This window comes from Trematomus bernacchii, unplaced genomic scaffold (genome assembly GCF_902827165.1).
Source record: "Trematomus bernacchii unplaced genomic scaffold, fTreBer1.1, whole genome shotgun sequence".
NCBI classification, from domain to species: Eukaryota; Metazoa; Chordata; class Actinopteri; order Perciformes; family Nototheniidae; genus Trematomus; species Trematomus bernacchii.
The window spans coordinates 885,126-910,836 of record NW_022987869.1 but is presented as its reverse complement, the minus strand read 5'-3'; the positions used below and the strand labels follow the sequence as shown (position 1 = coordinate 910,836).

Genomic DNA, 25,711 nt, shown 5'->3' with positions numbered 1-25,711 from the left:
TCAAAGACAAAATTGTTTTACTATATATTATTTTTACAAAGTTTCTGCAAAGTCAAATAAAAAGTGTTGTGCACAAAGGGTTATTTGGCCATGCCAGACAGCCAGCTGAGTTTGAACAGAGAGGGAGCGGCAGAGTCCTCGTCCTGAGCAGCCAGCTGTCTGAAGAGGCTGCCCGGCCGGAAGCTGTCCTCACCCGCTGTGGAGGAGGGGGGGGGAGGCGTCTGCTGCAGGGAGGAGAACACGGCAGGTTAGCTGAGGTTTTGGTGGATTGTCCATCCTAATTCTTAAGTAATAAAAACAACACAATGGTCACAAGCTACTCTGCAGTCACCGGTTCAAATAGGGCTATCATACTATCCCTGGATGGCCGTCTCTTGGGATGTGGGCATTCAACTCACTCAAGAGCCCATTAAATGTGTTAGGGGAAGAACACCGAACATTAAGTATTTAACAACAGGTAAAAAAGGTGATTTGCTCCGAACGACACGGGTCCCTTTCAATGGTAACCAGAGAGTACACAGTACAAAGAGAGTACACAGTACAAAGAGAGTACACAGCACAAAGAGAGTACACAGTACAAAGATACTACAGCGTTCTACATCAGTATTCTTCCAAACATCTTCAGTGTTGCTCAGCAGCAATGCTAAGCACAAATCTTCCACCTTTGGTTTGACAAGCTTAACATTTTAATGGAAGACTTTTTGTGGTTGGAATAAATTGTGATTTGTATTTGATACCTGCCTGATGGTCCCACACAGACACCATTTAACAACTGCTTGAGTGACTTCTTGTTCCAGGAGATGGCAAGTGCCGGCATCAGATCACACGCTGATTAGTTATTAGTTCATCGGAAATAGTTGACTGTCAATTACTTTGAAGAAGATTGTGGAAATTCAATATGTGAATTACATTTAAAATAAAATGTAAAGTCTATGGAACAATTGAGGTTTTCATAAGTCTCATTATTTCTCTGGTGTACCACAGGTTAAAATAATAAATGCATAGAAAATATAATAGTTATGAAGCAGGTTTAAATTCTAGTTTACCTCTACTACTAACGATCATAATGTCAACAAGGCAGTTCCTCTCTGTCAGCTATGTCAAATATCAGTATCATAAAGTAACTTCGCTCCGTTGGGGTTTAACAATGAATCAGAGGCAGGAGCCGTGTTGTGAGATGACCAGCGCTGTAGTTAGCTCCTGAATGTCTCACAACATGTTCCAGTGAGAAGGTATACCAGCACAACGGTAAATCCAGCACTGTGATGTGTAGCTTCACAGGGCTAGCTACAGGAGAGCCGCTCTGGAGCTCCATGCTAACATTTCAAATGTGGAGAGGGAATGTAGTGGACAGGAGAGGAGACAAGAAGCTAAAGGTCACATTCATTATCTAAGGGGTCACTGGTGGGGACTACTTTCACCTTTAAACTAGTTAACACTCAAAGTGTTATCATGGAACACCTAATCCAACGTTTCAGAGAGCCTGGATTATTCTGTCGGAACAGTAAAGTTTGTCGTCTCATCAAGAGTCAGATGGAAGGAGTAGATGTTAGCTCCGAGCACCCAGCAGTGAGAGGATGCAGGTTTAGCCTAGCTTAGCAGAGAGAATGGAGGCAGAGGGACACTGCTGGCCATGCAAAGCAACAATTCAACTTGCACTGGCTCCAAGGCACACTTATATCATTGGAATTCATGTTGGTCATTCTTTATTTTGAAGGAAAGCTTAAAATGGATTATTTTGGACAAATCCCAACTGGGGTTGCATAGAGACATCAGATTGTTTGTATTGCTGTGGACATTGCCCCACATTAAACTAGTAATGCATGCAACTCAAGATGTGATTTGTCCACTCAGAACAGGAAAATGCCATGTCATTGTTGCAGTGCTGCTTCCCCAAGAAAGTGTCCAGTCATTAGTCTGATCCTGAGCTGAGCCCGGCAGAGAAGCAGAACATTCTGTAGTCCGTCTGAATCATTTCACCACTTCATAATCTGTACTGTCACACTGTAAAGGCACCAAAGCTAAACCAAGGCACTACTGAAAACACAACAAAAGACACACACACACACACACACACACACACACACACACACACACACACACACACACACACACACACACACACACACACACACACACACACACACACACACACACACACACACACACACACACACACACACACACACACACACACACACACACACACACACACACACACACACACACACACACACACACACACACACACACACACACACACACACACACACACACACACACACACACACACACACACACACACACACACACACACACACACACACACACACACACACACACACACACACACACACACACACACACACACACACACACACACACACACACACACACACACACACACACACACACACCCAAAGTGAGGAACTTGCCTGAGTCTCTTGCACTCAGAATCTCTGAGGAGGCAGAGGGTGTAACAGACAACATTACCCAGGGTGCAACAAAACAATAAACAGAGAGATGAAGACATACAGTGTGTGTCAGCATATGAAACAATAGAGTTACGTCCTGCTGCTGATCTCAGATCAGTTACTCACCAGCTGGTGAGGAGCCTCAGAGCTCCGGGAGGCCGACTTGGGTTTACGCACATTGGACATGCTGAGAGGTAGCAACCCGAACCTGAGGAGGGGACATCGTGGGAATTAGGTTGAAATACAATTTTGAAAAAAGGTATGGTACATATCCAAAAGAGACAGGGAAGGATAGTTACTGTATATACAGTCATATTAATGACTGACTATAGCTGGACTCAATGACAGGACTGGGTCACATGGTACAATGCCTGCAGTGGGCCCCAGTGACTAATATTCATACTACATAGACTACATAGATTCATATCTAGGGCTAGCCTAGATAATTCGTTAATCATGAGAAATATGAATATCACTCATCAACACTGCAGCCCTGTCTGTTTCTTTCACCCTCTAACAGGGATCCTTTCTTACTTAAATAACACTTTCATCTCAAAATGAATGTAGGACTTCTCAACAGAGATAATGCTGACCAACTTTAGCAAAACTAAGTGCAAAGGCTAACTCAACAAAGTAACAAGAACAGATACCCGATTCAAATCCAGATGTATATAGACTATATATTAGCTCCACTTACTGAGAATAATAATAATAATAATAACTATATTGAGAAAGCTGGCTAATACAAGCCCTTCTGAATAATACTGAATAGAGTCAACAGTTTGAAAGTTGGTAAGTTAATGAGAACAAACATGGTGCTTGGCATACCTCAATACTTTAAAGATACTGACCAAGAAGACACCTTCTTGCTTACATTGATAATCTTCTTACTTAGTTTTTCTATCTGACATTTGGGGATTTAGTAAGATCTGACCAACATCAGATATTTTATTTGGTAATTGAGTTTAGCTGAGCTGGAGTTGACCTCTGACCTGATCTGGCTGCTGGCCAGTGGCAGGATGTTGTACGGCTCCTGGGAGTTCACACTGCTGCTCCGCGAGGGGAACTGCTTCTCTGAGCCCGTCAGCAGGCCCAGCAGCACCTGAGGCACAACGTCACATGACCTCAACAACTTCAGTAACAGGGCACCTGAGTCACCTGTTTACCGTCACATCTGGAAACATGTACAGGCATTGTGTGTGTGTGTGTGTGTGTGTGTGTGTGTGTGTGTGTGTGTGTGTGTGTGTGTGAGTGTGTGTGTGAGAGAACTATTCATGGCGTGGTGCTGAAGTACCGAAGTCCTCTGGGACATGCGGTTGAGGTTGGTGTTCAGCGGGGGGGTGAACACGTCCAGGTCAAATGGGTCGATGTAGCCCTCCAGCCAATCACAGACGTCGTGGAATCTGAACGACACACAAAACAGTGTTGAAGAAGTGGTTCAATCAGAAAGCTAGAGAGGTAGAGTCACTCCAGACCTGCACCCAGCTCCTATCAGGCCCTGGTCCTCTGTCTCTGTGCACGGCTCCTATCAGGCCCTGGTCCTCTGTCTCTGTGCACGGCTCCTATCAGGCCCTGGTCCTCTGTCTCTGTGCACGGCTCCTATCAGGCCCTGGTCCTCTGTCTCTGTGCACGGCTCCTATCAGGCCCTGGTCCTCTGTCTCTGTGCACGGCTCCAGACTGACTGTGTAGTCAACTGATTACATACACCCACTCTATGGCGCATTTCCACCACACGGTCGGTAAATATGCAACAGATAAACAGGATAGGAGCCACGAATCTCACATAGTGGTGACATTTGTTGTGCATTTAAAAGGTCTGAGATGGTTTTCTGTTATAATAATATAATAATAATAATGGAAGGGATGAACCCCTCTGTGATGGTCTCACATGCAGAGCACACAGCACACCGTGACATGTGTTCTCTGCTTTGAACCCATCCTAGTACCAGGAGTCTAGTACTAGGAGCAGTGAGCAGCTATTGTACAGCGCCCGGGGAGCAATGGGAGTGAGGGGGGGGGTGTCCGGTGCCTTGCTCAAGGGCACCACGGCAGGGCCCAGGAGGTGAACTGGGACCTCTCCAAGTAGCAGTCCACACTCCATATTTAGGTCTGTTCGGGGACTTGAACCGGCGCCCCTACGGCTCACAGTCCAAGCCCCTACTGACTGAGCCACTGCCGGACTGTTTGGTATAGGTCAGTGTTTGTTATATTATCATCTGTTATTGTGTCATCGCAATGGGTTGGTTGAGATGGTTAGATCCATAATATAATCAGCTGTTCACCTGTGTTAGGTGTGAGGAGGACAGAGTGAGAGGGTCTGCCACTTTGATAGCTGGATTATTCCTTCATGTGATTATAAATTACTCATTGATATTAAATTAGGAATTGTGGAACACATTTTGGATCTCTGCAATTATTTAGTGGAAGTGCGTCAGAGAAAGCCAACCAGTCCACACGTCAGCCACTCAGAACGAGAGGATCAAGATCCAGCAGGAGTCACATCGGAGCTCATTCATCACTTCATTCTGTGCTTCAGTGATGCATAATCAATAACTAATATTGAGCATCTCCGAGACTAAATGTGAGACGTGTGAGGCGTGATATAAGACCTGCACCCCCTGCCTGCTCTGGAACATCCCAGATACTGAACAGGTTAGTGTCTGCAGTCATCTGACTTCTAAACGTAATATACTTCTCAAACCGTTGGACCGGTTACAAATGATGCTTAGTCAAATGAAGTAGAGTAATACTACCAGTAACCCCTACAGGAGAACATATTCTAGCATACTAGTAGCATTATATGTCATGTAATTAAAGTAGAACATATATTTATGCTAGGTGATGATTCTTTTCTTAAATTAGATTCACAGATGTTGAAATGGTTAGATGTGATCTTCTGTTATTGCCTGGTTAACTAGAAAAGTTGCTGCAGATGAGGAAAATGAGTTTTTGCTTTATTCTATTAATTCATACTTGAATCATGTACATTCATTCTTTTTGGAATGACTAACAGACACTGGAGCCAAGAGCTGTGCAGCACTCCTCTGATGGCTGGGGTATCCACTCCATCCTGGGTGAGGGTGATGGTGTTACCTGGGGTCTTGGTGGGATCTGGAGCTTTTGCCCTCCTCCTGTCTGCTGCCCAGGGTTGAGTTCAGGTACCGCAGGTCAAACAGCAGCTGCAGGGCTCTGTTCTGAGTCATGGGGAACACTCCCTCCTGGAGGACGAGGAACAGAGAGTCATTGAAGTGTCCTTCAGCTGTCACAGTCACCAGAATCAGAATCAGGTCTATTGCCAAGTAGGCTCACTCATTCAAGGCATTTGTCTTGGCGTATATGATGCATACATAAACACAGTTACAGACGGTAATAAGTAAGAACAACAACCCCAACAATAATTATAAAAAACGATTGAAAAAAGAAGATTATACGTTAAGATATTGAAAAAATAATTACATGAAATCTGGATATTATACCAAAAATGTACATTTGACTATTGCAAAGTAATGATCAAATGCAAATATGTGCAGTAATAAAACAGACGTTTTTCACATTACAAACTTCCCCTGTTATCAACACTGTGTGTGTGTGTGTGAGTGTGAGAGTGTGAGAGTGTGAGAGTGTGAGAGTGTGCGAGTGTGAGAGTGTGAGAGTGTGAGAGTGTGAGAGTGTGAGAGTGTGAGAGTGTGAGAGTGTGCGAGTGCGAGTGCGAGTGCGAGTGCGAGTGCGAGTGCGTTCCTTACCGTGCTGGGGGCCCGCTGTGTGAGGCTGTGGTAGTGCTGCAGGGCCTGATCCAGACAGGTCTGCAGCAGCTCCTGCAGGGTGGGCCGGGGCAGGGCGTGCCCCCCCACCCTGTTCACCTCCACACACAGCTGGAACAGCAGCGACTGCACGAACCAGGACGGCTGCGGAGACACATATCAGATTACTGAAAGGAGTGATAAAGCACTCCCTGTGTGTGTTGGAGCTGCTGAGACCCTCACCTGGACTGGAAGACGAATCTTGGATGTCACGCTGCTCCCTGACTCCGCCTCCTCCTGGATCTCCAGATCCTCCCAGTTAGTCCCTGTGGTCAGGACCGCCCCGGCAGTCTCTGCATGCAGCGCTGTGCCCAACTTATCCAGCAGCACCTGTGACAACACACACACACCGTCAGGCAGCCCACCAACAGCACACATTCAGGCCTTCATTTGTCTGGGCATTTGAGGGCAGCAGGAACAAATAACACCAGCGTATAATGATGTAATGGCTCATTGAAAACAGTTGCATATTTCAGCAGCTTAATGGACTCTCAGTGAACCCTTTAACCTTTATGCATTCATTTGACATGCTGTGTCCATTTGTGAAATGGGTGAATAACAGTGTAATTACGGTGAAATGTGGGTGTCATTTGGTGTACCATGACGCCTGTTAACAGCTCTACCTGCTGAGCATCAGTCGCTCAAAGCTGATTCTGTCAATCAGACAAATCTGCTGTTGCTGGGAGAGACTTTGATAAGCAGCATTCGTCTCACAAGCAATGCCTTTACATCTCGCAGTCATTTAGCACATTGTTAACAGAACTATGTAGACAAGTGAGAAATTGTTGAAATACCTCAGTGATATGACCCCAAATGATGCCGATATGTGAAATGAACGCCCTGAGATAATATTGAGACATCTAAAAGGGAGTAAATGGACTTTGAGCTGAGGAGGCTCAAGGCTAATATTGCTATTGTACCAATTCCTGTAAACTAAGTTAGATCATTATTTTGGCCAACATTGCATTGTGACGCCTCGCAACAGTAATGTCATCTAATGCTAGAAGAAAGGCCCAAAACAATTGAACGAATGGAAAAGATTTAACAAATGTATGTGCACATATAAACATCTCTCTGCGTTAAGGACTGACTTTGGACAGTGCGCCACTCCAGATGCGGTATGCCTCCATGCTGCAGATCAGAAGCTCCTCCTTTAGCCCCGCCCACTTGGCCTGGACGGGGCTCACCTCGGGGGCCGCCCTGGCTTTGCCCAGCTTCTTGCCCTGTCTGGGGGTCCCCTTGGCAGGGGCCTCGGACCCCTTCTGTTTCCCCAGGATGCAATTCTTCAGGTTGGGGCAGAGCTCCCCCATCGACTGGCACAGCCTTGCCATGAAGAGCACTGAGCTGAGGCGGGCGGGGGTGGGGGGTGCAGGGGAGGCTGCTCTCAGCTCAGAGCGGACCGAGGACAGGATGTGTCGGACGCAGGCCGCGCAGCCGTCCCGTAACGCCTCCTCCACGGACGGGGAGTCCGTGAAGCGGTTAAAGGAGGAGGCTGAGGAGCTCTCTGTGAGAGCAGGGGAGGAGGAAGAGGAGGAGGAGGAAGAGGAGGGACCTGAGGCCGAGTCAGAACCTGCAGAACACAGGGGGAAACATGAACACGTATTACTATTGAGGATGTGATGACCACTCTGTACTGTCTGAACTCACAGCATGGCTGTTCTGAACGAGCCTCACTGACGCCTCGTACACGGTTCCGTTGGAAGATTCAACGGAGACGCTTCCCATTCACTGACGTCACGCTTTGCCCAACTGCATTGTGGTTCCGTTGCTTCGCTTTGCCTCCGTTGCTCGCGGTGAAAGTTGAGAAAAGTTCAACGTTTCAAGCGTCGACGGAAGCGCCAGCCAATCAAATCATATGCCAGTACAAGCGCTAGCCAATCAAACCGCGTGCTTTGTGTGTCCGGGGCGGGAGATTCATGTGATTGGTGGTTGGTCGCGTTAACCCCAAGCGCCAGACACGCTCACCGGCAAGCGTCAACGCACGAAACCGTGTGTACGTAGCGGCAGAACGTCAGACCGTCAGAACGTACACAGCAGGGCTTTGAGCTACATGTTAGCATGTTGAACATCTCAGAGACTACTCACTAGTTATTGGGTTTTCTTCAATTCTACCATCATATAATATGGGATTTAAATCACATGAATATTGTTATCATCAGGGGGGGGACGTATTGGAGACTTGAAACACATATAGCTGATAATACTTCTGTACTTTCCAATATTCTGTATTGACCACTGTGCAGAATGAATGCTTTTACTTTAGGTATAATTTGATGCCAATACAAGGACTTTACTTGTAGTGGAGTATTTTAAAACCATAGTATTTGTACTTTACTTAAGTAAAGCATCTGAGTACTTCTCCCATCACTGGATATCATTTCTAAAAAGGTATTTTATTCATTATTTTGCAATGCAATATGTTCTGCACAATTCTTTTGCCATTTTATTGAATTTTCTTCATGTACTATTTTTCTATTGTATTTGTATGTCTTAAGTACAGTATGTTGCATTGTTAGATTTATTATTTTGCTATTGTCCATATGACAATAAAGCTTTTGAATCTTTAAAATAAACAAAGAATACACTGACACACTAGAAATTCGATGCCACACAGTCTCAGGTTATATTATATCCAATGCTGACACTGCTAAATAAAGAGCTTGTTCAGCATAGACCTCCTGTAGAAGTACGTCCTCATCAGAGCTGGGGAAGGGATGATTAGTTTGGAGTCCACTGCTGTTTACCTGCCTATTATTATTATTATTATAACAACAACTAGCAAACTGGACAATGGGATTCATCATTTGAAGAACACAGGTACTAACACCTCTGCGCTTTAGGAACATGTCATGAATCTGACAGACTTTCACGGGACCTTCTCAAGAAGACCTTTTAGGATACATGCAGGTGTTTAGCAGGAATCATATTTATCATTACCATCACTACTACCTTAAGCATTTTGTACTCATTAGCACTAAATACAAAGCATAGCTGATAGAACTGTCACTGCTGGTGTTCGGTCAGAACACAAATGTCTCAGACAGATCAAACATGACCTGATGAAATGGACCAATCTGCACAATGACTACTTTTGCTACTTTAACTATATTTTGATGATAATACTTTTGTACTTTTACTTGAGTAACATTTTGAATACAGGACTTTTACTTGTAACAGAGTATTCCTACAATCTGGTACTTCTACTTTTACTTAAAGGTCCCATGACATGGCCATTTCTACTGATCATAATTCCATTGTTGAGGTCTACTAGAATAGATTTATATTGTCCAATGTTCCAAACTCACATTGGTTTCTCATACAGCATCTCTGTATAGTATGTGTATTCACTCTGTCCTAAACGGCTTGTTGGAGCTCCTGCCCCCCCCCCCCCCCCCCCCCTCCCTGTGAGCCCACTGTGCTCTGATTGGTCAGCTCGCCCACTCTGTTCTGATGAGTCCACCACCGTTACAGCGGAACATCAGTGATTATGTGTTACAATGGCGTTAGCAACCAGAAAATGACACCAGCAATGAGAAACAGATGAGAATGCTGCGTGGGGTCTGGGTGCCGTGTTGGCGGGACGTTGCGAGGCTCGCTGCTGCTGCGGACAGTGTGAGCTGGCTTACTGGTGTCATTTCCTGGTTGCTGCGTGGGGTCTGTGAGACAGCGAGACACAGCGAAACCCAGCCTGAGCACACACACACACACTCGTAGCCTGGCTGTGAGTCTGTGTGCTCACACACAGACTCACAGCCAGGCTGTGAGTTTGTGTGTGAGCTCAGGCTGAGTTCAGGCTGAGAAATCCTCGGAGCTGCGGCTGAGAAAAGATAAGGCTGAGTGAGTGTGTGTGTGTGAGGAAGTCCACGGATTGGTCCAAATGGACCTCGGTAGCCGTTACGTCACTTAGCCCCTTACGTCACTACGACCCAGGAAGAAAAAAATTGAAAATGAAAAATCTCCAACGAGGCGTTCTGGGGCAGCACAGACAGGTCTTTTCTGTGTTAGAGTTTTACTCACTACAGGGTGTACTTTTACATGCAGAAAAAGCTACATAACACACAAGGGGATGGGTAATAACCAGAAAAGCATGACATGGGACCTTTAAGTACAAGATCTGAGTACTTCTCCCACCTCTGCTGTCCTCCCTAGACTTGTACTGGTGTAGGGTTGAAGTCATTAGGAATTAAGGTTTGGAGTTAAGAAGGGTAACATATTTTACTGGAGAGGTGAACAGCTACTGATGCTTGATATAAGGTAAGAGCAACAAGGACTTTTCACTCAAAACTAAACAAACTACGGTAAGTAGGGCTGAGTGAATGTGTGAGTGACAGAGCCTCCTACCTGTGTGTTTGGAGGGCAGGTAGTACTGCAGGTCCTCCAGCCGGGCCTTCAGCTGAGCGTCCAGGGAGGAGCAGAAGTTCTGGACGCAGGGTGTTAGGGCCTGGGTCTTCATGGCCAGGTTGCTCCTCTGGTGCTGCTGCCCTCGCTGGCCCACACTGACCCAGCCCGCGTCGCTCAGCAGGTCCCCCGCAGACTCCGCCCACAGGAAGGCCGCCACGTCCGCCTCGTACTGCCCCCCCCGGCTGGAGCTGCTTCCTGAAGACGTGTGGAGAGTCTGAGCCTCCAGGTCCCTGACGGCGGAGCAGAGCAGCTGCACGGAGCCCGCAGAGATGGCCTCACTCTCTTCTTTGGTGATGGCCTGAGGGAATCATTGGAACATTAGAATAGGGAATGTGTCGTCCAACCCGTCCATCTTTGGAGGATAGTGGCGACCTGTCACCTGAATTTGTACAGCTAGTAGAGTGGCCATACATTTTTCACTTTAACGTTTTTTTACGTTCCCCCCGCAGTGGAAAGAGGAAGAACCGGTGCTTAATCAGGCACTAGCTCCGAACTGGCCCTGGAAGTGCTTTGGTGGGAAAGGGGCAACAGAGTCCTATAGTGCAATGATTTTGCCGCCTCCTTCACTGACAAAATCATGAAAATTAGACAAGCAGTCAGTTCCTCGGTATCAGGTACAGCAAATGTGTTGTCCCTATGTTCACCTAAAGAAAATTCAGACATCATGACACAATTCCGTCTGATAAATGCTAAAGACCTGGAAGACATTATTCAACATCTGAAATCCTCCTCCTGCAGCCTCGATATTATCCCGACAGGATTTTTCAAAACTGGTTTTCATTGCTTGGCCTCAGATCTACTTCACATAGTAAACAAGTCTTTCCACTCGGGTGTATTTCCACAGGCCCTGAAAACTGCAGTAATTAAACTGCAGTAATTAAACCGCTCCTAAAAAAGCATAACCTAACCGTGATGAATAATTATAGGCCAATATCAAACCTTCCCTTTTTAAGCAAATTGATTGAAAAAGTTGTTTTTCAACACTTGAGTAATTTCATGTTTTTAAATGGCGGTTTTGATGTGTTTCAGTCGGGCTTTCGACCAAACCACAGCACTGAGACTTCTCTTGTTAAGGTCTTAAATGACATCCACTTAAACACAGACAGTGGCAGAATATCAGTGTTAGTATTATTAGATCTCAGCGCTGCATTTGATACTGTTGACCACAACATATTGCTAGACCGTCTAGAAAACTGGGTGGGAGTTTCAGAAACAGCTGTAAATTGGTTTAGTTCCTACTTAAAGTACAGAAACAACTTTGTTTCTATAGGTAAATACAAATCAACCCTGACAAATATGTCATGCGGGGTTCCTCAAGGCTCCATCTTAGGACCTTTGCTTTTTAACATCTATATGCTACCACTGGCTGAAATAATGAAAAACAGCAATCTAAGCTATCACATCTATGCAGACGACACCCAGATTTATTTTAAAATTACACCGGGAGACTATTCTCCGATTAGAACACTGAGCAAGTGCATTGAGCACATCACTGACTGGAGCAAAGAAGGACCGATTAAAAGTAATCGCAGAGCTTCAGTCGGCAGACTACAAAGTAACTCACAAAGCAAGAAATCTAGGTGTAGTGATGGACTCAGACCTGAATTTCAACAGCCACATTACAACAGTCATTAGGTCTGCATACTATCACCTGAAGAATATATCTAGGATTAAAAAACTAATGTCACAACAGGACTTAGAAAAACTTGTCCATGCTTTTATTTTCAGTAGACTCGACTACTGTAATAGTGTATTCACAGGGCTGACCAAAAAAAGAAAAAAAAAAAATCCATCAGAAAGCTGCAGCTGATTCAGAGTCCTCACAAACGCTAAAAGAGTGGATCACATCAGTCCGGTTCTGAAGTCTTTACACTGGCTTCCAGTCGACCAAAGAATTGATTTTAAAGTACTATTGCTAGTTTTTAAATCACTAAATGGCTTAGGACCGAGGTATATAAACGATCTCCTGCATCACTATGAAGCATCCAGGAGTCTCAGGTCCTCTGGGTCGGGTCTGCTCTCTGTTCCGAGAATAAGAACTAAACATGGAAAAGCAGCATTTAGTTATTATGCCCCGACAATCTGGAACAAACTGCCCGAATCGTGCACGTCCGCCGAAACACTTCCTATTTTCAAATCCAGACTAAAAACATATCTATTTGCCGCTGCTTTTAATTGAGCTGTTCATACTCACACTGCAGTATGCCTTTTATTCATGTATTCTGTACCAGCTGTGTTTATTTATTTATTTTATTATCTTTGCTTTTTTATGCCATTCAATAATGTGTTTATGCTGTATTTATTCTTAAATTTCCTTTCCTTTCCTTTCCTTTCCTTTCCGTGCCGTGCCTTCTGAAATTTGAGCATCCTAAGGAACCATTTCCTAGACTTTTTTTTTATTGAATTCAAACCTTGGTACTAAAGCAGGGATGGGGAACCTTTTTCCTCTCAAGGGTCATTTCAATTTTTTCAACATCCTCCGAGGGCCGTACAAATTATTGACCTCTGCTTAAAAATAATAAAATCACAGCCTATTCATTTTGCCTTTCTTTCATGCTGTGCAAAGAAAAAGCAACCTCTTAATCCAGATATCTTACCATGACTCGCGCATGCATGCACGCACGTGCACGGTGTGGCATGACCACCACAACAGAAAGATATGGACACAAGATGTGTGCAAATGTATTTAGTTTCCTATCCATGTGAACATGACTTAAGTCACTCCCCTTTTAAACTGTATTCTTGTTTATTAATAACAACTTTTTTTTACCGTCATATAGTATTTTATACCCGTTTACTTTATTCTCTTATTTTGTTATAACTATAATGATCATATAAAGATGTGCCTTTACATCACTGGTTGTAGAAAAAGCTTCTTATATTCGTTAGCATAGCTAGGTAGCCAGATGCTAATAACAACAAAGGTATTGACTGTATGATCAGTATGACAGATCGCCACTGGGCTTTCAACTAAAGACACAGCCACGCAGAAACTGCGGCATGTGTACGGCTCCTTATGGGTACTGACATTTCTGAAGTGCTGGAGCGGCGTTCTGGTGCTCTCCGTCAGCACACCTCATACAAATCACACCTCATACCTGTCAGACCAGACATATACCACGTGATGACACGGCTTGTGTTGTGTTCAAGGACCCTGACCTTGGCCAGGAAAAACAGGCACTCGCTTGTTTAATTCTTTTGCGGTCTAGATTTCTTTAATTTTTTACGTGTGTTTATAAATGACCTCGAGGGCCGTACCAAATGGTCTCGCGGTCCGTATACGGCCCGGAGGCCGGAGGTTCCCCACCCCTGTACTAAAGTATAGCACACATGAAACCACAGGATAAGAATGCACATGGTGAAGTCTCTAGAAACAGATGTCCCAGTGTCAGTCTGATTCTCTGAGCTCCCCAGTGGTCTTTATCCAAGTTTTGATCAATTCTTCTTCACATCCTTCATTAACTATATGACGTTTTTCAATTAGGTTAGGTAAAGACATTAGATGTGGAAACTGTGTGAAGCCAGGAGAGCACCAACCTGCAGGCGCTGGAGGAAGAGTTTCTGTAGGAAGTCGTCCCACACAGGCAGGGGGCGCTCCAGCAGCCGCTGACACACACCGCTCCAGGTCTGGCTGATGGAGTCTGAGGACAGCAGGTCCCACACGGCGTCTCTGATGGCTGCCAGCCCCTTCAGACTCTTCACGTACACCAGCAGGCTGCCCACCCCCCGACAGATGTCCTCCTTACAGCTGAGAGCAGAGGAGCCATTGGACAGCCCCAGATTAGATATCAATAGAAAAAAAACTATTAATAATAGTTTTGATGATTAATTAAAAGGCGTTTTCCAAATCCAAAAATGTTATACACCCTGAAACATTTGTTTTAATCAGTCAAATAAATATATTTTACATTTATCTTGTACACGATGATGACAGCTGCCATTCCTGGAGCTCCTCCCTAACTTTGTGTCATTACTCCTTTTATCCTTTCAAAGGGTGGTTATTTCATTTAAGCGCATTACCCTCTTTCATCTTCTTTTCATGTTTATGCTGCATGTTTTACGGTACAGTCCTCAACCATAAGGCTCCACAGAGGAAGGAGAAAACTGCTCAGCAAATCACCATGGTAACCTGCCATCCATCTACACCAGGGGTGGGGTCATTTCAATTTTTTCAACATCCTCCGAGGGCCGTACAAATGATTGACCTCTGCTTAAAAATACTAAAATCACAGCCCATTCATTTGGCCTTTCTTTCATGCTGTGCAAAGAAAAAGCAACCTCTTAATCCAGATATCTTACCATGACTAACGTATGCATGCACGTGCACGGTTGTGGCATGACCACCACAACAGAAAGATATGGACACAAGATGTGTGCAAATGTATTTAGTTTCCTATCCATGTGGACATGATTTAAGTGAGGGGGGGACCTAACCTCCCCTAGGGGGGTCCGGGGGGCATGCTCCTCCGGGAAGATTTTCTTTTAAATGTTGAAGTTAAAAGCATCAATCTGGTGCACTTTGAGAGCAACATGAAGAGATCTATGGATACATCTCTCAACACCCATATGAAACAGAACTGGAAGCAGATTTCTTTTTCTTTATGGATATTTTACAAATCACTCTCCTTTTAAACTGTATTCTTGTTTATTAATAACAACTTTTTTTTACTGTCATATAGTATTTTATACCAGTTTACTTTATTCTCTTATTTTTTTATAACTATAATGATCATATAAAGATGTGCCTTTACCTCACTGCTTGGAGAAAAAGCTTCTTATATTCGTTAGCATAGCTAGGTAGCCAGATGCTAATAACAACAAAGTTATTGACTGTATGATCAGTATGACAGATGAACAGATCGCCACTGGGCTTTCAACTAAAGACACAGCCACGCAGAAACTGCGGCATGTGTACGGCTCCTTATGGGTACTGATATTTCTGAAGAGCTGGAGCGGCGTTCCGGTGCTCTCCGTCAGAACTACACCCATGGGTGTTTCTCAATCGCGAGTATGCTTGCTTGGTAGCACATGTCTGCCGAGCATCTTGCTTCAGAAGCGAGTCAAGAATACTTCCTGCCATTCGGAAAACAAAGGGTGTTTCTCAATCGCGAGTACGCTTGCTTGGTAGCACATGTCTGCCGAGCATCTTGCTTCAGAAGCGAGTCAAGAATACTTCCTGACATTTGGAAAACAAAGAGAGGAACACGCTAGCAAGTGTGCAGGTGTGCGTCATATGAGAGGCCCCGCCTCTTACATCTTCCGCCACAGATTTGGGGAAATTGGTCCGTGCGCAAAGCATTGTGGGGATTTTAAGACCGCAGAGTCTACTCATGTGCAGCCTCGATATTTCTCCAAACGGAGTACGCCGGGCTCGGTAGATTTCCAAGTATGCTGGAGATTGGAACAGTACTTCGGCGGCACTCGATTTTTATTTTTATTTATTTTTTTCGATGACGTAGTATGCTTGAAATAGTGGCTTGGAAGCAGCTTTACTCGCGATTGAGAAACACCCCCTGTCAGACGAGACATATACCACGTGATGACACGTTAGGCTCGTGTTGTGTTCAAGGACCCTGACCTTGGCCAGGAAAAACAGGCACTCGCTTGTTTAATTATTTTGCGGTCTAGATTTCTTTAACTTTTTTCTTTTTTGCGTGTGTTTATAAATGACCTCGAGGGCCGTACCAAATGGTTTTGCGGTCCGTATACGGCCCGGAGGCCGAAGGTTCCCCACCCCTGATCTACACCCAGCAGAGCATACAGACAGGGTCATCAGAGAGCAGTGGCGGTTCTAGATCAATTTGACTGGGGGGGGCCAGGCTCGGGCCAGTTATTTTCTGAGGGGGGCACAATAAATGCAGGACGAAAAAGACAAAGACAGTATGAAGTAATTGCGCATTAGAAAACCATGCAATACAGTTATTGGTATTTGTTTCATTACACATTATCATATGCTTACCTTTAACCTTTGTGTGTTTGTGGGACCCGTTTTCAGTGTTTACTAAAAGATTATTTTTAAATGTTGAAGTGAAATGCATCAATCTGGAACACTTTGAGCACAACATGAATTGATGGAAACAGCTCTCAACACTCAGATGAAAGGGAGCTGTATACTTTTCAATAATCCAAACATCTTTAGAATATGATCACAACCAATAACAAATAATTTAAACTTGTTTATTCTTATCTTATCTATAGTTAGCATTCTTTCTTTTTATTTATGCATATTTGACTAATCACTCCCCTTTTAAACTGTTTTTTTTACTGTCCTATAGTACACATTGGAAAGATTTCTTACTTTCTTTTTTACAACTATATTAAATAGATGACGGCTTGCGTAAAAAAACAACAACATATTTGTAAAGTGGGGGCTATTGAGGGCTTGCGAGATACCGGTAGCTCGTGATCGACGTGTTGGAGACCCCTGCTCTAATGGGTCCGACTAGAATGACAAATATCGTTAGTTCCGCCTATTCCGTCAGCCAAGAAATCATTTCATCATAAACTTTTTTTTTTTTTTTTTTCATTTTCAGGGTGGCCACAGGGGGGTCCAAAGTCAGTGTTAGGGGGGCACTGCCCCCCCCTGGCCCCCCCTGGCAGTTTATTTCTTAAACTTTGTCACAATAAATAATTGTTGCTTTATCAATATTTGTATACATATCGAAAGGAGCCATTTCAAAGGGAGAATGACACATAAGAGAGTAATGTGACTGCTTTGCTGTACTTGTTGTGCATTGAGAACAAGAAATCTAAAGAAGCTGATTGGTTAAGGGCAAATCGCAGCACCAACTAGTAAAGGCTGTGAGAAAAAAAGAAAATGTGTGAATTCTCTTTTTTTTTATCATGAAATACATACCATCCATTTTCATTCGTTCAACAAACTGTCAAGTCATATGACATTATGTATTCATGCATTTATTCAAAATGCTTGTACTTAAACTGTCAAAATCTCTTTTACATCTTGCAATTCATTCAATCCGTCTCTGAGGGTGCACACTCTAATAACAAGACATGTATCTCAAACTTAGAACACACCTGTTAAGCCCCAAAGCCCCCGTCGGCGGGTCTTTTTTTATTTTATTTTTCTTTATTAAAAAAAATTATTACATTTTTTTTTCTTTGGATGGAATGAATACCTATGGTGATAATTCAATGTAATACATCATTTTTATAGTCTGGTACCTGAAAAAGGTCAAATGGCACTGATGGAACCAGATGTACCCAAATGTGCCGAAAGCTTATTCCGCCTGGAACTTTTTTTTGCTAAATCTCTCTAAAAAGGTCAAATTTAACTTGTTTTGCATCAATCTTGATACAGGGTACTTATTATATGTTATAGTTTGGATTCCTAAAGCTTTTAGTCTACCATCCCATCATTCAAGGGTGGTTTTCACAATAAGTAATGTTTTTTCTTTAGGCGGAGGTAAGAATTTACCTTTTTTTACTATGTTCCATCTGAATTTACTCTGACTGAGAAAAATCTATATTGATTCTGACACTTCTACGTCCAACTCACAGATGTAACCTTGCTTTGATAAAAGAAATTATTCATATAACCCTTTTAGAAGTGAAGTTGTAGTCATTTGTTTTGGCCATGTCATTTTCGAGCCTGAAACCTGAAAAACAGGCTCGGGCTTAACAGGTTGAGGTAAGTAAACAGAACTAACAGGAAAATCTGAGCACTGTGCTGGTTGGTTGGAACTTACGTGTCGATCCACTGCTGCAGCGTGTCCCGCAGCTGCTCTCTCTGGATTGGCTGAGCCAGGGTGCGCAGGGCAGGTTGGAACTCAGTGATGGAGGGGGGCAGATACCGGAACCAGCTGCCGGGGCTCGTCTCCTCCTGCAACACCCGGCGCTTCTTAGCTGAGGACAGAGAGGGGGTTTAATGCTCCAACATTTTCTCTATCTAGGATTCAAAACACATCTATTAGCAGCCACATTTATATAAACCCTATTCATACAATCTGCTTTTAGTAGTCTTCAGTCAAATCAGAACACACAGATGTTATTACACATAGCACTGAGCACGGCTGAGTCTCTCTACATATACTAATACATCTGTTTAGAAATGTTGATACCACATTAACATTACCTTTCCAATTTGTTCAACAAGTATTAACAATGCAAACAGGAACTGCTGGTAGCTAGTGTGGCATTGCTTTTCATGGTATAGATTCAGAAAATTTAACTGGCCTGTTTTTTTTGTTAGCGCTCTGTAAGGACATCACTAAAAGTATCCAAGCTGTTTACCTGCATATGTGGTAGAGGTGACATTCTCCAGGGTGGAGAAGAGCATGCCACAGCTCAGAGCTCCCTCTGAAGGCCGGGGCTGTCCCTCTGGGGGCAGGTAGAAGACTGCGTAGGCCTGGAACAGGGTGGTGACCAGCAGCTCCACCAGGCTGCACACCTGAGCCTTAATCCCTGCACCTGCACCACACACAGCTTTATGTCAACTGACGCATCTCTGTTCAAAAGTAACATTCACAGTAAAAGCCTTCCAGCAGAACATGCTGCACTTCTTGCTTCAGAACTCCTATGTACAAAATATGCTTTTGCACACTGAAATTAAAAAGCATGACTGCTGGCAGGTACCGTGCTGTGGTTGGTTGAGCAGCTGATGGATGGAGGCCTTCCGGGCCAGCAGGAAGTCAGCCAGGGCCTGGCGGGGGGAGCTGCCCTCCAGCAGCATGGTGGACACCAGGGCCTCAGCGATGGCCTGGTCCGACACGGCCCGGCCCCGCAGCAGAGACCTGCTGTCCAGCAGGATGGTGGACCTGCAGGAGGACAGACGGTCACTCAGCTTTCAAGCCGCTGCACTGGAGGGATCCATCACTATCATCCTCAGCTCTGAGGCCTGGAGATTCTCTGGCAGAATCACTAACATCAAAGCAGGACGTGTCCAGAGCCCTCTAACCAACACTAATTAAGTACACTAGGGCTCTACAATTAATCAAACAATACTCAAATAGCAGGAAGCAGAATATATGTTAACGGTAATGTTTTAAATACCATTCTGAATGAAGTATAAGACACATGTTCGATAATGCTGCTGCATGAGACCCCCTTTGTCCTGCAAAAGACACAGCAGTAAGAGCTCCCTACCTGACGTGCCCGGTGGTGGCCACCTGCCGGACCAGGATGGGGAAGCGGGCCAGGACGGGGCTGTAGTGCCCCCCCGCGGCGGTCTCCAGCTGCAGCGTGCTGTGCAGGTGGCAGCCCAGCAGGTAGAGCTGCGTGGCCTGCAGGAAGCGGCACGCCTCCATGGAGCTCCAGATGCGCTCTGGGATCTCCAGCAGGAGCTTGATCTGAGAGGCCATGATGTAGAACTTCTCCTGCCACTGCCTCTGGTTCTAGCACAGCAGAGCACACACACACAAATGAGTGAGATAGGCAATCATATAAGGAGCAGAAAATAATGCAATGATCCCCTGTTTGCCACCAATAGTACACACCTATAGAACACATGTTCTGAAACAAGGTTACCCATGGGAACAAATAAACAACCTGTGCAGTTAAAGTCAGCAAGGTCTTCAGGTAAACCTGGTAAACAAGTGACCCAGCAGCAGCACTTTATGCTCTGACTCAGGCAGGTGGCCTCTGTGAGTTATGGCTGTAAAACTCTAGAGGTTAGGTTGTATTATCAGATATAATCTATGCCGAAATGAAATGCAAAGAGTTGTTATTATATGGGGGTGTGTGTGTGTGGGGGGGGGGGGGGGGGGGGGTGTATGCATGTGACTCATGAGATCATTAAACACCCCTTTCTTTTAATAAAGATTCCAAATGACAGGGTTACATAGTGAGATGTACCTCCTGCCTGCAGCTGCCCCCCCCGGCCCTGCCTTGCTTCAGGCTGTGGCAGTACTGGTGCATGTCCCGGATGGACAGCACCACACTCTCCGAGCACTGCCTCATCTCTCCGATGGTGTCTGCGGCGTCGATCAGGTCCCGGTACCGCTCCCCCACCATCTGTCGCAGCTCCTCCTTCTTCTGCTCGATCTCCCCGCGGACCTTGCGCTCAATGCGGCGAATCTCCGCGGTGTTGTACCGCTCGAACAGAGCCGCCGGGTCCTTGATCTCCGAGACCCGGAGAGACAGAGCGGGGTCCTCGGCCATCGCAGCGCAAAACAACTCCAGCTGCTCCAGGAACTCCAACCCGGAAGAAGTGCACTTCCTGTTTCCACGTCACCAAAATGTGACGAAGGCTGAGCATGGTATGTTGATTGGTCACCACAGCTGTCTGTCAGGGAACATTTCCGGGTAGGTAGGGAGCCGCCTACTCTCACTACCTGAACCAATCAAATCGTCGCAAAGAAGAATGACATTACGTTTGGAAAAATACTTCCACTACTAGTTTACTCAGTATTGGTAAGTATTTAAATACTTTCACCTACGTATTATTTTTTAGTTACTTGTGATTTACTTGAGTATTTCCATGTTATTTTTACCTATACTTACAAGTTACCGGTACTCAACAATACAGAGGTAAATATCAAACGTTTGACTTTACTACCTGTGTTTGATATTTGGTTCTTAGTTACTATACAGATTAATAATTAACACAACATATTATTAACAAATACACGATTTATCCAACTTAATTATTATTATATTATTGAGTGTGAATGTGAGTGTTGGAGATGTAGGTGTGAACCTTTATATATACAGTCTATGGTGTGAACGTGTGTCAGGTGAACACATACACCTTTGGACCCGGAAGAAGGACAGAACAACACACAACTCCGAGTACAGGTGAGTCACCTGGTGCTCCGAATTAAAAGATGATTTCTTCATTTATTATTTATCAAATGTTATCAGTTTGATCAAACGTCATCTTTTAAAGCTTTTTAGTGAATGAAGTAGGCTTCTAACCTGTAGACAGAGAATTGTAGCCTCCTAATGATGTGTAATGTGCGTGTGGTGTGTGTGCGGAGCAGGATGTACTGTTCATTCCGGGCTGGGTCGCCATGGTAACTAATGCCCCCCAATGATTGTGCAGATTGTTCCATTTCAGAATAATATATATGATATGTTTTATAATGATTGATCATGAAAGTGTTCTCAAAGCTGGTAAAGGTGCAGCTAGTTTGAATGACTTTGTATACTGCAGGGTAGCTTGTGAATTTACTCCAGGTGGAACTACAGTCTGATTTAACACTTGATTAGATTTCACATCATTCATCCACATCTGTAAAGTAACTAAATCACATGAATTTAGAATAAACACATTTAGCACAAGTTTATCACAACAAGCTGGAACAAACAAGTACAATCTTAAACCTTGTCTTCACAGAAACTATCTCATACCATTAATAAAGTACAATTAGTAACCTGAATTCAGTTATGTAACAGTAGCATATGGTGTGTGTGTGTGTGTGTGTGTGTGTGTGTGTGTGTGTGTGTGTGTGTGTGTGTGTGTGTGTGTGTGTGTGTGTGTGTGTGTGTGTGTGTGTGTGTGTGTGTGTGTGTGTGTGTGTGTGTGTGTGTGTGTGTGTGTGTGTGTGTGTGTGTGTGTGTGTGTGTGTGTGTGTGTGTGTGCAGATGGAGCACAGAGAGCTGCAGCAGGATCTGGAGGATCAGTGGGGTCAGGTGGTTACCAGACTGCAGGGGAAGGTCTTCCAGTCGGACTGGGACATCGCCTCCTTCACAGTCTTCTTCATCTTCATCGGTGAGTGGCGGCGAAGACAAGAGGCTTGAGCATGTTTGATACTAAATACATTTGGACTTTTCCCCTACCCAATTTTGTGTCATTTATCTACACTGCCTTTATCTGATACATGTAGTTACTTTACAGATTAAGATTATTAATGCAACATATAATAAACTAATCAAATACATTTATATAGGAAAGAAGAAGAAATATTCAAAATGAGCTCCACCTTCACCAGCTGCAACGATCAATGATTCGTATCCATTAATATGATATTTTATTCTGAAATGAGCATTTCTGCATGGGTACTCTTTGGGAGTGAAGTAGTATTATTACTAATACAATAGGTGTATTCTCTCACTGTGGTGTATCTGTGTATCTGAGTTCTTCCCCTCCTGATGGACTGCAGTCTGACATTTTCACTGGAGCCATTTTTTGTTCGCAATTTAAGAAGCAAACTTGATCTGAAACTAACGTCATTATGTCTCATGCTCATCATTGCAGTAAAGCTCTGTACAATGACGCTTGAATACAAAGATAAACGTGTTTGCACAAAGTTACTAAGGTGTTTGGTGGGCAAACAGAAACAGACATTTGTCCAGTTCAGGATCAGAACTTTTCAGGACAGCAATGAGGCAAATACAATCAGACAGTTAGTTTACTTTGCTCTTAATAAAGTATTAAACTGAACACGGAAAAGCAATGTCTCCATTGTAAAATGATTGTATTGGTATTGCAGTAATGCCCCTGTCTGGCCACTGCACAGAACATGAGAGGAACCTTCAAACTGAATACTGCCCTCTGCAAATATTTGTATTAATAAGTTGATTATCTCCTGAGCAACTGAGGAAAATAAACGTCAGCCTGTGCAAAATCCTCATGTCACGTGTAACCAAAAGGTAACGTGGGCAATGTTAGAACAAACGAGCTCCTTTCTGCTGAACACTGTCTGATCGTGGTTCTGTTTTCAGGCATGGTTCTGCTGCTGGTCCTCCTGGTGCTTATCCGCTGCTGCTGCTGCTGCTGCGATGATGAGAAGGTAAACACACACACACACACACACACACACCAGATAACTGAGGGAACACACATGTGTTGTGGTGAGGTGATGGCAGAAATCAAAAACAGAAAGGGAAAGCGCTTCGGTAAAATCTCACAATAAAGTCATGGAGACGTGTTTAGGCACGCTGGCTGACACTAACTGTACAAACAGTTTCTAATCTGAGCTGTCAGTTTGAAATCCATGGCTAAAGCATGTGTTCAAAATCACTCCCTAATTATTATAACGTGTGCTATATTTACCCTCCATAAATGTTATTTCATTTACTGCGATGTGAGTTCATATTCATATGGTGCGTCATATATGACCTGATGGAACAAACACATTTGATTGCACAACAATCCTTCAATGCAATGCATTTCATATGTGAGAATGGCAGCTGCTCGCTACTGGATTTGGTTGACCCTCCTCCAGTGAATAGTTCTAAATCTAGATACCAAATTAAACTGGAGCAGCACTCCAAGAAAACTGAAAAGTTCTGCACCAAGGATTTATCAATACTCAGTTAGCTTTCAGGTGTTTCAGAGCCACGGCGGGGAACATATTCAACCCCCCCCCCAGTAGTAGTCTGCTGCTACGGATAGTGAGGGGCGTGGAAGGTTAAAAGAGGACGGGTTTATTATTCTTTTTCTGACAAGTGATCACCCCCCCCCTCATATGGCCTTCTACAGGGAGTAGAGAGAACAGTACAGAGAAGCAAAACATGTTTTGTTGCAACAGCTGCAGACAGTCCAGGAACACCAGGAGAGACGACAGGAGAAACACTGCCTGTAATACTTTTAACGTTTATTCCTGCTCACAACAGGCAACAATGTGATTGGTTACCTGATTTTAAGTTCTGTAATGATTGGTAAATAATAAAGAATAAGCTCAGAAAAGAGAGGCCTTCCATGTGGCTGCTCCACTGAACCTCCGGACAGCAGACAGTCCTCAGCAGGCACTGGCTGACCTTCTCTCCCCTGATGCTGGAAGACAGGACCCCTCCTCATGTATTTAATACAGACACATCATACTCCGTGAGAGATGTAGTGAAAGGACTCTGTATTGTGATGCTGACAGAAAGATGTTTCTGTGCTTGGTCCACAGCCTCGCAGACACAAGGTGGGCATCGAGAACATGGCTCTGCAGCCTTGAACCCCCCCACCCCCCAGCTGCATCCAGCACACACCACATGAGTACGGGTGGAACCAGAAGCAGAGCCTCTGTCAACGTGCACACCAAATGAATACTTTTTTTCTAATTAATAACACTCTGCAGATCTTCCGTCACAAACAGAAAACGCATCTATTTCAACTGTACCATGGCAATGAAGTTATTGCTGAAAAAAACCAAAAAAACAAGCACTTGTTGAGTTAATGTAGGCCGTGTAACTGATTCACCAGCACTCACTATGCTATGATTTAGCTTGAAGTGAATATATCTGCACTTTCCTTGTTGATCGGAGTTTGATTCTTTATGGTTTTTGCACTTATTGTAAGTCGCTTTGGATAAAAGCATCAGCTAAATGATATGGAATGTAATGTAACACATCTGTAAAACTAATAATAAAAGGATCAACTTTGCTCTATATTGTGTTGGTGTGTGTCTCATCAGGCTGTGTTCATTCTTACTTGTTGGAGCAAACAGAAACAGACATGTGTCCAGTCCAAAGTGCACAGAATCCCATGGAAGCAGGACTCGTATGACAGGAGGAATATGTTTACAGTCCTGACTGATCCCAGTGCTGCCTCTCTGTGGTCAGACCCACCCTGTGTCCTTTAACCCATGGAGGTGTTTCAGAGGTTTTCAGCACAACATTCATACCCTCCTTTAAGCCATCATGTGACCTTACAATGGTTCTGTTCACGCAGCGTGTAGCTGTGATCTCTGATAGGACTGACCTCCTCACACTGGACCAATGTGTGTGTAGTTCCTCACTACAGAAGCCCTGTGAAAGTGAGACAAAGATTCTGGTGATCCAATGGCTAACTGTGATGCTTTTCTCTTGTATTTATGACTTAAGAACAGATGACAAAAAGCTTTTACAGGACACATTTGAAATGGTCAGGCTTTTGTTTGTCTGTTGTTATTATTCTCAATACGACCACAAGAGGTGTGTTCTACAAAATAAATAATCATTTATCATTTCCCCCTGCAAAAGGTACATATATGATTTGTTTGCATGTACTGTAACATCAAGCATGTCTTTGTTTTGGATGTAAATGTATGCAACTTAGAGCCATTTCAGCCTTTTTTGCATTTAAGTCATAAACACAAGAGATCGTTGTTGTTTTTAGATCAGACTTAGATCTATTACAAAATAGATCAAAAGGATTTCACTTGTTTT

The 25,711-nt window shown here is 44.1% G+C and overlaps 2 protein-coding genes across 6 annotated transcripts; one reads left to right on the top strand and one right to left on the bottom strand.

Moving 5' to 3' along the window:
• Window positions 1–20,850, bottom strand: cog1 (component of oligomeric golgi complex 1). Of its 2 annotated transcripts, XM_034113639.1 has the most exons (16): window positions 20,486–20,850; window positions 19,778–20,025; window positions 19,268–19,449; window positions 18,926–19,102; window positions 18,382–18,538; window positions 14,213–14,423; window positions 10,616–10,973; window positions 7,366–7,844; window positions 6,458–6,604; window positions 6,218–6,379; window positions 5,568–5,692; window positions 3,769–3,877; window positions 3,467–3,576; window positions 2,601–2,682; window positions 2,436–2,459; window positions 138–224 (listed from the first exon to the last, which is right to left on the bottom strand). In XM_034113639.1, the coding sequence occupies exons 1-15, from the start codon at window positions 20,789–20,791 to the stop codon at window positions 2,451–2,453; spliced, it is 2,862 nt and encodes a 953-aa protein (XP_033969530.1). In that variant the 5' UTR covers window positions 20,792–20,850; the 3' UTR covers window positions 138–224; window positions 2,436–2,450. The 2 variants fall into 2 exon arrangements, with proteins under 2 accessions (XP_033969529.1, XP_033969530.1); XM_034113638.1 differs by lacking the exon at window positions 2,436–2,459 and having other exon boundaries at window positions 1–224.
• Window positions 20,851–20,951: 101 nt separating this feature from the next.
• Window positions 20,952–24,952, top strand: smim22 (small integral membrane protein 22). 4 transcript variants are annotated; one of them, XM_034113641.1, is made up of 5 exons: window positions 20,952–21,043; window positions 21,344–21,427; window positions 22,217–22,343; window positions 23,297–23,364; window positions 24,472–24,952. In XM_034113641.1, the coding sequence occupies exons 3-5, from the start codon at window positions 22,217–22,219 to the stop codon at window positions 24,517–24,519; spliced, it is 243 nt and encodes an 80-aa protein (XP_033969532.1). In that variant the 5' UTR covers window positions 20,952–21,043; window positions 21,344–21,427; the 3' UTR covers window positions 24,520–24,952. The 4 variants fall into 4 exon arrangements, with proteins under 4 accessions (XP_033969532.1, XP_033969533.1, XP_033969535.1 ...); XM_034113642.1 differs by having other exon boundaries at window positions 20,963–21,043; window positions 21,367–21,427; XM_034113644.1 differs by lacking the exon at window positions 20,952–21,043 and adding an exon at window positions 21,056–21,160 and having other exon boundaries at window positions 21,367–21,427.
• Window positions 24,953–25,711: the final 759 nt, after the last annotated feature.

Coding starts and splice junctions, on each gene's coding strand:
- cog1 (XM_034113638.1), bottom strand. CDS start 20,791: ATGGCCGAGGACCCCGCTCTGTCTCTCCGGGTCTCGGAGATCAAGGAC. Junction 19,450..19,777: donor GCCACCACCGGGCACGTCAG/GTAGGGAGCTCT, acceptor GTCCTCCTGCAG/GTCCACCATCCTGCTGGACA. Junction 2,683..3,466: donor CTGGCCAGCAGCCAGATCAG/GTCAGAGGTCAA, acceptor TCCCCTCCTCAG/GTTCGGGTTGCTACCTCTCA.
- smim22 (XM_034113641.1), top strand. CDS start 22,217: ATGGAGCACAGAGAGCTGCAGCAGGATCTGGAGGATCAGTGGGGTCAG. Junction 22,344..23,296: donor AGTCTTCTTCATCTTCATCG/GTGAGTGGCGGC, acceptor TTCTGTTTTCAG/GCATGGTTCTGCTGCTGGTC. Junction 23,365..24,471: donor GCTGCTGCGATGATGAGAAG/GTAAACACACAC, acceptor CTTGGTCCACAG/CCTCGCAGACACAAGGTGGG.